The 10,767-nt window shown below is 37.0% G+C and overlaps 2 protein-coding genes across 2 annotated transcripts; one reads left to right on the forward strand and one right to left on the reverse strand.

Annotated features, from left to right (window-relative positions):
- Positions 1–270: 270 nt before the first annotated feature.
- On the reverse strand, positions 271–5,905 carry LOC131768625 (uncharacterized). Its single transcript, XM_059084347.2, has 7 exons — positions 5,764–5,905; positions 4,000–4,260; positions 3,436–3,501; positions 2,738–2,969; positions 2,205–2,321; positions 1,628–1,750; positions 271–1,352 (listed from the first exon to the last, which is right to left on the reverse strand). The coding sequence occupies exons 2-7, from the start codon at positions 4,197–4,199 to the stop codon at positions 972–974; spliced, it is 1,119 nt and encodes a 372-aa protein (XP_058940330.2). The 5' UTR covers positions 4,200–4,260; positions 5,764–5,905; the 3' UTR covers positions 271–971.
- On the forward strand, positions 4,903–10,182 carry LOC131768623 (heat shock 70 kDa protein 12A). The gene is made up of 5 exons (XM_059084345.2): positions 4,903–5,033; positions 5,741–6,045; positions 7,440–7,664; positions 7,996–8,173; positions 8,633–10,182. Exons 1-5 carry the CDS (start codon positions 5,012–5,014, stop codon positions 9,700–9,702), a joined length of 1,800 nt encoding a protein of 599 aa, XP_058940328.2. The 5' UTR covers positions 4,903–5,011; the 3' UTR covers positions 9,703–10,182.
- The last annotated feature ends 585 nt before the right edge of the window (positions 10,183–10,767 follow it).

A 10,767-nucleotide genomic window follows, 5' to 3' on the forward strand; every position in this document is an offset into this window, starting at 1 on the left:
TTACTCCACCTCGCTGAAAATTTGTATTGCTGAATTTCAACATATCTTTTTGCGGTAGAAATGAGGATCGGTGAAAGATAGATGGACATGATTCGACTGAAAACAAATGAATGCAGATATCTCACTACGAATTACAAAAAAAACAAAAAAATCAATCGACAAAAAATATTCTGAATGAAAAAGAAACTGACGAACTTACAATTTGTGGCGTAGGCAAGTTTTGCAGTAAAAGTTTTAAATAAAAGTAACACGGCGCTAACAGAAACTAACAAAACAAAACGACTGACTCAGTTGAAATCAAACAACGATATTTTGATGATATATTGATGTGAGTGGTCAAAGAAGTAATCAGTTTAATAAACCACTCCAGTCGTAACAAACTTGTTGAAAATTGGCGAATATTTACAGACAAAAATTCACAACTAAAGATTCGAGTTGTTACTCACTAAAAAAAGACGGGTCTATAACTGGTCTAGCCGGTCAATTCTGTGTCAAGGTAGGCTTCTTATTAAATAAAACGTGTGCTGCATTTTACCATGTTCTTACATAGGAAGTGCAAATTACACACTCTAGCACTCTTAAAATGAAATGGTTGTTTTCATGACAACTCCAGCGAGTCAGTGAGTTTGAGACACCTGTGCTGTTTTCAAATCGATAGAACTGTCTTTAGTCCACTACTTACGCAGTTCTTATCTCCTATACAGTTACATAGAATAACTTGATTTTTCAGAGGTACTAAACGTTTTACAATAAGTTTTTGTTCCTGTCGATTTACGACTTTTACAGAAATAGTCTCAAAAGTAAAAATCGAATGGCAAAGACAAATCCTTCCAAAAATCAAAAAGTCAAATTTCTTTTTCAGTTTACTATCTTTCTTATTCTAATAAAAGTGAGTGTTTCTCCAGTTGCACATGAACCGAAAATTTTTCCATTATAAGCTGAGCCATAATTATGCCGGTAGTCATAGCTTGTCAAACGTAAGAGCCAACGGAGCTACGCTCTGTCAAAACGACATCCCCTTTGGCAATAACTCTGTTTTCCCAATCGTAAAGTGTCGGCCATAGGTAACAATAAATCCGTTTACCTCCTTGGGTGCTGGCCCACCGTTGAGACGCATTTGGTTTAGCTAACGACGAAAAAGCTTGGCTTTCACTATGAGATAGTGGGTTAAAGGTCCAAGAATTGTAATCGATTTTGAGCGGAGGGACTTGGGTAACAGCCCGCCACGAAAATCGTGTGCAGTACTCAATGTACCCTTTTAGTTCCTTTTTGAGGCTTTTATCAAAGCTTGGAAGGATTTCCTCTTTCTTTTTATTTTCCTTCCATTTTACCTTCAGTTCTCTCTTTACGGCCTGTGCGGATTGAAATAATACGTAATACATGTGTCATTGTTAAGTTGCATTATTCAATAAATACAAATAAAGAAGCAAACGGTTTGGTAAACTCCATGAATGGAAGAATACGACCGAAATGTATAACATGCTGTATCTATAAGCAATATAGTCTAATACTTCGAACCCAGCTTGAAAAATTAACCACAAAAAGCAAAGATCAAAAACACACGCAAAAAATTAAAAACAAAGACAACAACATTTCAAACGTAGATTGTCAATGAAAGTTATCTCGCCTTCACAAGCTTTTCCAAATTAAGGTTCTCCCTTCCAGCTGCCTCTTTAACGAAGACCATGACTTCATTGGTGTAATCTTGTGGAACATATTTCGGTCTTTTCGCAGGTAGGACATCGGGAAGCTTAGGAATAGAAAGAGATATACTTAATCTCATGACAGTAAAAGTATACGACTCAGTTTCACAGTTGTCGGTTTGAATTTTCAACTGAACTGTGTGTACAATTGGGCATCTATAATTTTTTTTTCAATTACTTTCTAAATTTCTGAAGACCTTCCTTCGAATTATCGGCCTGGTCATCTTAACAAACTCCATGCCACGGGCGTCTTCTGCGCCTTTTTTATTTTGAAATAAATAACAACAACACAAACAAAAAAACAAACAAAAACCAAACCAACGAAGCCAAAACAAAAGTAAACGTATTCGCACGCCCTTTCATTACTGTAGTATGAAACTGATAATTATGGATTGTAAAAGTACGTATAAAATATTTATCTTCCTTTCATAGAAAATAACTCAAATAAGGAAGAGCTAGTTAAAATGATAAATAAACATTACAGCACTAAAGATCACAAACCTTATATTTACCATCCCGTAGACCAACACAAGGTGCATCAGTAACTAAAGTGTCCAAAAGCGATGAGTAATAGGATAAAAAGTCAATTCTCGCCTTCTCTGCACATTCGTAAGATAACTGAAAGAAAGAAACTTGTACATGAATTGTATGGAGACAGAAAAAGAGATCTTGTAGATCTGGAAAATTTCAGTTTGTAGGTGCCTTATAAAAGTGCGGATGTATTGCATATAAATAAAAAAATAATAGAGACCAATAATATATGAATAAATAAGAATAATAAGTAAGAAATGGAAAAAATATAAAGGAATAAATGAAAAAAATATCTGTTTGACTGTTCATCCCTAAGACCCTCACTATAAAGTACACAATATTACTATTCGTACGTTGACCCGCGCACAAGATAACAGATAACGAATTTATCTTCACGGGCTATGCGCAATATAAATTTTCTGCCATGGCATCTGATCTCGCACGGTATGAATAAAATAAATTATATTTCAACTCCACGACATTTTACAGAACAAACAAATCACCTCAAATATATAACATGCAAGCCTGTACGCCTTTAATTGATCTTCTTCGGACAGCTGTTGAGATCGGCTTTTCTTCATTTTTTTTTCAATCAAATCCATTGCGTCAACGCGTCTTCCATCCCTAAAGTCGTTCCTGTATTCTGCCTCAAGCTCAGACTGCCTGTTTGAGCTCAACGTGTTTTCAGTTCTTCTTTGGTCCATGTTGACTTTTCTCTCTGCCACAGTAGCAAGCCTTATTGAAAATAAGAGTTGCTGGTTAAATTGAGTCAATCGATTGTCGTACCTTCGATTATATATCAGCTAGTAACATTTCCTTGAAAAAAAATTCAAAAGAAGTATCTGTATCAAACATAGCAAGAGGGAGATAAATCACAAATATAATGCGATGTGCAACAGAAGAAGTAGGGAGAGAGTACGAAGTAGCATTTTGGTATTAAGGTAATGGCGGCATTCAATCAGTTTCTTTCAAGAAAAGCTACTCTAGGAATGATATTCAAGGAAACCCACAAACAAAGAGACGAGGACATGTTCACTCCCTGATTAAAAATAAATTGTCCTTTAATTCAATTTGAACTAGCTTTCGTTTTAGTGGATAATTGTGCTTGTTTGGGAAGATATTCATGAACAGGTAGAAACAAGTTTGGTTTAAGGGTGTGGGTAAGGATTAAAGCAGGTGTTACTCTCCACAATTGTGTTACCTTTGTCTCAGTCTTTGAACTTCCGCTGATAATTCCCTATTTTCATTACTATGACTTTGATGGAGGCTATCGATAATGAAGAGAAGTCAAAATCATTCGTAAATGATAATCTACCTCATTTAGGTGTTGCTTAAAATGCTAACAACTTTCAAGAATTTCCGTCAGTGTCGACCATTAATTATATTCAGTTTGTCACGCCTGAGGAACAGAAGAGTCCTGTCAATGCGAGCGTGACGGAAAGATTATAACCATTCCTCCTTTCCTAACCGCTAAATGATCACAACAGTTAAGAACTACCAGAATACTTTATACCTGTGACGGATTAATTGATTAATTTATGTATTTATTCATTCATTTCCTTGTGGAGTAGGCATTAGACAGGGCAGATATTTCTGTGACGATATTAACGACTGTAACATTTCATTGTGCATACAAATGCGTCTACATTGTGAGCAATGAGATCATTACATAAGCAAACAATTTCAGCCGGTTTTATTTAAAGAATTTTATAATATCTTGCAATCTACATGGCCTCAAATGAACAGAACTTCTCAAATTGTTCACCTTTGCAGTTGTTGCCTGAGATCTTTATTTTCATGCTCCAACCTCTCGAGTCGCAAAGGGAGTTGTCGTGATGCTTCAATTAGTTTTTCTGTGGACCATTCCTCATCATTTGAAGGTGATGCCGATGGATGCGTTTTGGATTCATATCCACTTGGTTGAACGGAGTTAGGTAACGTTTTTCTACGCTTAAAGGTCGCCATTACTGAATCAAGTAGCAATCGCCCCAACGTGTATCGACTGTATCTCCCGGATGTCTGTTTTCTTAGAAAGAAGCCGGAAGTGGCTAATTTACTTTAACAAAACTCAAATATTTCATGCGCCAGTGAGGGATAAGTTCACCTCGCTAAGTTAAGTCTCCGTCTTGCACAACCAACGCGTAGATACGGTAGTTAAAAACGGATCTGGAATTGAATCTTTTTTAAATCGATTTGTTACATTAACACTCCGTAATGTAGCTTTACTTTGGCGTGAATATGCACAATCGGGGGCAAGGAAAAACACGCAGACAAACACACGCAGACCGCTATTTTCTGCCTCGATCTTAGTTTTTGTATCATCAAAAAGACATGAAATATCCGCAATTTTAGACCTATTCGGCGAGTAGGTCTAAAATTGTCGATAAGAATTGATGTTTCTTTTCACGAAGCCCTTGTAGGGTCACGCAATTCCAGTGCGAAAGTGCCTTACTAAAGCTTGAATAGTAGTAAAATGCAAATGATCGAATTCTGATCAAGTCTACAAAGTCAAAGAGAATCAACTCTGTCAGAATATTATCGTGACTTGTTAAAAAAGGAACCCTTTTTGAGTGAGTAACAGTATACTTGGTGTATAACTTCCAATTTTTATTCTTGGAACTAACGTAACCTGCGTTATTTATAACTCACACGAAACATAAACAATTCTAGGAAATTTCCCTCCGTCACCCTAATCTCTTGACCACTGAAGACATTTGCATTTAACAGTTGCTGCACGTTTTCATCCTCTCGTTGCTCAGCTTATTCTGTTAGGAGATATGGCATCGGCATCAGGCAACGGTAAGAGTAGATTTGTACTATACTCAATTGTAAACACGAACAACGGGCAGCAAGTTGAGAATCGGCGAAGCGACGTCTCCAGATACACAGAGCCGAGTTCATTTTGAACCGACCGTTTTATAATGAAATGAAAGAACAAGCGATATCGATTTATATCTCACTCTGAAACTGATTTTTCTGAGGACAGGTAACAGGGGAAACAGTAATTCCCGGTTTTCCGATTTCTTTGTATCGAACGTTTAACATTCGCGTAACGCTATTTTACATTCCGTGCGGCTGGTAATAAGTCAATTATTCATTTTTGATCTGTATGATCACCCTACACTTAAATGATTGAGATTCTCAACTTAATCAAAAAAAGAAAAGATGTTCCAGTATTCCAATCAATCCAATTCACTTACGGGTGATTAGACCTCAGGAAATACAACAAGTAAACTCTTACGTGATCTAAGAGGGTGTACGATTTTGTTAGTTTCATGTATGCAAGCCTTCAAACAACCTTTCGATTTAAGAAGCTCGTGCACTAACTTTAAGATCGATTCGCTTACTACACTTTACAGCAACTCAGCTTTAAATTTGTCATATAAATGTTCCAGGAACAGCGAATGTCTCCTGACCGAGGGAAATTTTAATGAAGTGTGTCGCGTCACGGTAACTCCCCCAAATGTGCCGGTTTCTGAAACGTGCGGTTTCCTTTTCAAATCTAGGTACTCGTCATGAGAATTCTTACCTTGCAACTGTAGGGATAGACTTTGGTACAACCTACAGTGGGTTTGCCTTCTCATTCAACAAAGGCGAAGGTGGAGAAGCGATTTTTATGAACAGAGACTGGGTCAATGAACAGGGCCATCGAACCAGCAAGACACCAACATGTCTGCTTCTTAAACCAGACTTGTCATTTGACTCGTTTGGTTACTCAGCGATGGAGAGATACTCCGGTTTAAAAAGTGCATACGAAGAAAAAGAATACTTCTTTTTCCAACATTTTAAGATGGAGCTGCACAACGAAGAGGTAAGTAAAGGCCAGCTCCTTTACGCGTTTTAATATAACAGGGTCTTACAAATGCTATCCAAGTGTCGCATATCTTGCATTTTTCCCTTTGTTTATTTAGTTTGTGGTTTGAGTAAGTATCATTTGATCGCGTAGTATCACGTATCATGTGTATCATGCGTATCATGTATATCTTCACATTGAAACATTTTTGAGAAAGATCGTAGATACAATATATATTTATATGTATAAATTCCCCGATGAGTAAGCATTCACGGAACAGGCTTATAGGAATGAAAGTGTAGTCTCTCTGTTCTTTTCCCCTATCGCAACATATGTGTATATATATATATATATATATATATATATACTATATATATATATATATATATGTGTGTGTGTGTGTATATATATATATATATAGTATATATATATATATATATATATATTTATATATATAATTGCAGACAGTACTGTTTCGGCCTACTGGGCCTCACCAGTGCAGTGCTGATGTTACAAAGGAGGTGTAGGCATTAATTTACCCCGAATGATTCCACAATTGTGGTATCATCCAAGCCATGCCAGAGGATTCGAACTAGATTAATTAGACAGAATGCATATAGATTTATATATACATACATACATACATATATATATATATATATATATATATATATATACTTATTTATAGGAAGTCTGTGTTTTGATTTTTCCGTAGTACAGTGCTCGATACATACAAGTAGAGTGCGATATGTATTGAGATCGGCAAAAACAAAGAGACTACACTTTCATCCTTACAAGCCTGTTTCGTAATTAACTCACTCTTCAAGGGATTTCAGTGGCAAGAATATTCGTGAACATCGTTAATATGCTATAAAATTTGCATAAGTTGATGTGGCGGTAAATTTAGATGTTTAGTTCAGCTGTTACGCAGAAACGCTTTGTTTCTGTGACGACATGACGACACAAGTTCGTTACGTTTGTTGCTTGCGCTATTGTAGGGTCAGCTTGATGAAAGGATACGCCATGAAATAAAGTGGCCAATGTTATTGTCTTTAAGAGTCCAGATGTGTTTGCTGAGTTCGGTAGAGTTTCTGCGTTTTGCGTGTCGGAATGATGCAGTGTGGTGTCTGTATATTGAAGTCGTTTTCTGTAGGTCCGATGTACGCTTCATTAGTGCTATTGTCCTTAAGTATGACGGTGGCCTAGTAGATAACTGATGATTGGAGGCAGTTAACCTCCAGTTCTTTTAATGCTCATTGGGTGTTCATCTGCAGAGCTGATTGAGGTGATAAAAATGAACTTGCTGCTTGTTAAGTGACTGAGATACAGCAATTTTGATTTAGATGATACAGAAATACCTCTTCCTTTTGAGTCACTATTAAATTATATTCAATTTCTTTTACGACAAACAGAACATTGACCTGCAAGCTACCATCCCTGATGCCAGATATAAACGCGTGAAGGCAAAGACAGTGTTTGCTTACGCCATACGGTTTCTGCGAGATGAGGCGATTAATTTCATTCGCCAGGAAACTAAAGATCAGAGTTTCAAGGTTGAGGATGTTTTGTGGGTTCTGACTGTACCAGCCATATGGAGTCCAAAAGCAAAACAGTTCATGAGAGAAGCAGCCTATGAGGTAACATTTTGACTCATGGGAATGGTTTTAACTACATCAGTGCCGTTAATGCTGCTGTGGAAGTTTGTAAATATGTATAACTGATCTACTAACTAGGACTGACTTCTGTTTGCTCGTTTCGTTTTGCTTTCTTTTTTGTTTTTGTTTTTTTTTTTATCGTTTTCTTTTTCTTACTTGATTTGATTGATTGTTGGAATGATTACAAAAGAAGAGAAATTTAAAAACCAAAACAAGAGGAGACAAAACTAAACGAAACGAAATGCCTTATCATTTCCCTCACGTTAAGTTGCCATCTTCCATTTCTAAATTTGAAGGCATTATGTTTTCTCAGGCTGGTCTCGTCTGTCGTGATCATCCGGAGCAGTTAGTTATTGCTTTAGAACCTGAAGCGGCGGCGATATTCTGCACTGAGAGAAAAATGGACGCGATACTATCAGAGAAACTTGATGTATCGATGGATGGACTATTGTCCCAACTGAATGCACAGTATATGGTTGTTGACATCGGAGGTAATGTTACCGAGAATCATGAGCTAAATATTCTACTAAATAGTTGATGAAATCATTAAATCTGGTTAAATCATTTTTGTTGTTCTTTATGCTGCAACATTGAATTTTCTTCAGGATCTTAAACTAAACATTTCCTTAGCTCCTGCTTTGCCCATTTTCTTAGCTAAAACCTGTTTTAAATTAAACTAAGAACACTAATAGACTAAAGAAAGAGAAAACGATAAACAAACAAAGAACAACAGGAACAATGTCAGAAACAATAGTTGACGCAGTAATCACAGAAACTGCAATGGCGATAAAACGTTAATAAATTTTTTAAATAATGGAGTGAACATATTCATTCATTTCTTAGCATTGTCAATCATTATACAGTCACTTTTTCCTCGACTGTATTTTATCATATGATTCGCGATTGATATCTTTTTATTTTCTCTTTTTTTGTAACAACTGCACTCCCAGGAGGTACTCTCGACGTCACCGTTCATGAAAAGCAAGATGACGGTACAATTAAGGAAATCCATAAAGTGACAGGTGGGCCCTATGGCGGAAACAAGGTGAATCACCAGTTCGAGGGTCTTCTGGATGAGCTATTTGGTGCCGAAAAACTGTTTGAGTACCGTAAACTATTTCCTATCGACTGGCTTCACTTGAAAAACGATTTCGAAGAAAAAAAACGCGGACTGCGTTCCCAACAAAAGAAAGAGACCCGAATTCGTCTGCCGTATAGCTTTGTTTCGACCATTAATGAATTTCTGCCTCATTCTCTAGCCCGTTATGACGAGGGTGAAATTCAATTGCAGAGGAACGAATACCTCTGCCTCGGCCCGAGTGTGATGACGAAACAGTTTGAACCTGTTTTGGAAGCGATGAAAGATCATTTGGATGTCTTGCTGAGCCAACCTAAGCTTTCAAAAGTGAGGGTAATGCTACTTGTTGGAGGATTTGCAGAATCTCCCATTCTTCAGCAGAAAATAGTGGAAAAGTTTAACAGCAGATGCCGTGTAATTGTACCACGTGACGCGGCCAAAGCAGTGGTTCAGGGTGCCGTGATGTTTGGTCAGCTTCCCGATAGAATTTCCCAAAGGGTTATGTCTACAACATACGGCTGTGCCTGCTGCCGAGATTTCATCCGAGGTGTACATCCAAACGAAAAGAAATTAATGGCAGATGGCGTAGAAAAATGCCGTGACTTATTCGCTTGTTTCGTTAAGGAAGATGAAGTGGTGACCCTTGGTCAAAGAATCCGGCAAGTCTTTCATCCAGTATATGCTAACCAAACAGAGGTACCCTTTGAATTTTACACCTCAAACAACGTCGACGCACAGTTTGTTACCGAACCAGGCTTGACTAAGATTGGAAACCTGGTTGTTCATTCTCCTGTTACCAGTAGTGGTCGTGACAGAGAAATCGAGGTCAGCTTATACTTCGGTGGTACCGAAATAACGGCTACAGCTTTAGATGTTTCAAGTGGGAAAGTAAAACAAACTACTCTTGACTTTTTCCCTAAGTCTGAAAAGATTGAAAAGTAACATGTCCTGTTATGGCTTATATCTTTGAAGGACTACTTGTTAAAAGTTAATCAGCGACACACATTCTGTCTGAGCGTATAATATTTAAAATTGAAGTAGCCACTGTAATTATTAACCAAATATAAATATGACAAAAGCAATACTCAAAAAAGTATGAAAAAAGAAAAAAAAAATCAAATTACATGCATAAAAAGGAATCAGAACAATAAAAAAATGTAGTCATAACGACTGAAACAAACAACAAACAAAAAGCAAGGTGGTTAAAAGGCCTTTAGCTGGCCCCAAAACTGTAACATATATAGGAGTAGAAGTACTGTTTGTCTTATTATTGAAATTCCCACTTTTATAAACCTTCATTTAGACTTGAAATACACATAATTAACTTGTTTGGGCTTCAATAGTTCATGGTGTTTTTACAAATACTCATACCCAAACTAAATAATTGATATAAGGGCTTGGTCACAATATATGTGAGTTTTAAAGGATGAGAATCTGGAAAAGCAAGGATCCCTCTTTAACTAGAACTGAAATTGATGGGCACCCTCCCCTTTAAATTCATGTTTTTACTTTGACCTCCCTCCCCCCCCCCCCCCCTCCTCTTAACTGTTTAGGGAAACATGAATGAAGATTACCTTTTTCGTATTTTGATGCGTGAAGTTTTAATTAATTGGCGTCCACGTTACGCATAAGGCGAGAATATAAGTGCCTTAGCTTTATAGGTGAAATAATCAAAATAGGAGAGTTATGCAGAACATATCCTACCTTTATCCTCCTCTGGATATTTTGCTTAAATAACATAGTCACTACCGATATCAGTCTCATTTACTCTCGTGTCCACTAAGCTTGTGGAAAGATGATAACCTCTGCATTTTTTAAATGAAGAAAGGAAAGCCTGCCGTCTCACAGCGGATAGTTCTTTTGTGCATGAGCAAATTGCTTATTTTCAAAGCTCTGTCTGAAGATTAAAATTTAATGGCAGACCCAGGACTGTTGTTCGCTACCATTTCTCACTCATTACTTTCTTGTAAATGAAGGCGATTTCTGGTAAAAATTTTAGTTTGGAAA

Source organism: Pocillopora verrucosa, chromosome 11 (assembly GCF_036669915.1).
Source record: "Pocillopora verrucosa isolate sample1 chromosome 11, ASM3666991v2, whole genome shotgun sequence".
NCBI classification, from domain to species: domain Eukaryota; kingdom Metazoa; phylum Cnidaria; class Anthozoa; order Scleractinia; family Pocilloporidae; genus Pocillopora; species Pocillopora verrucosa.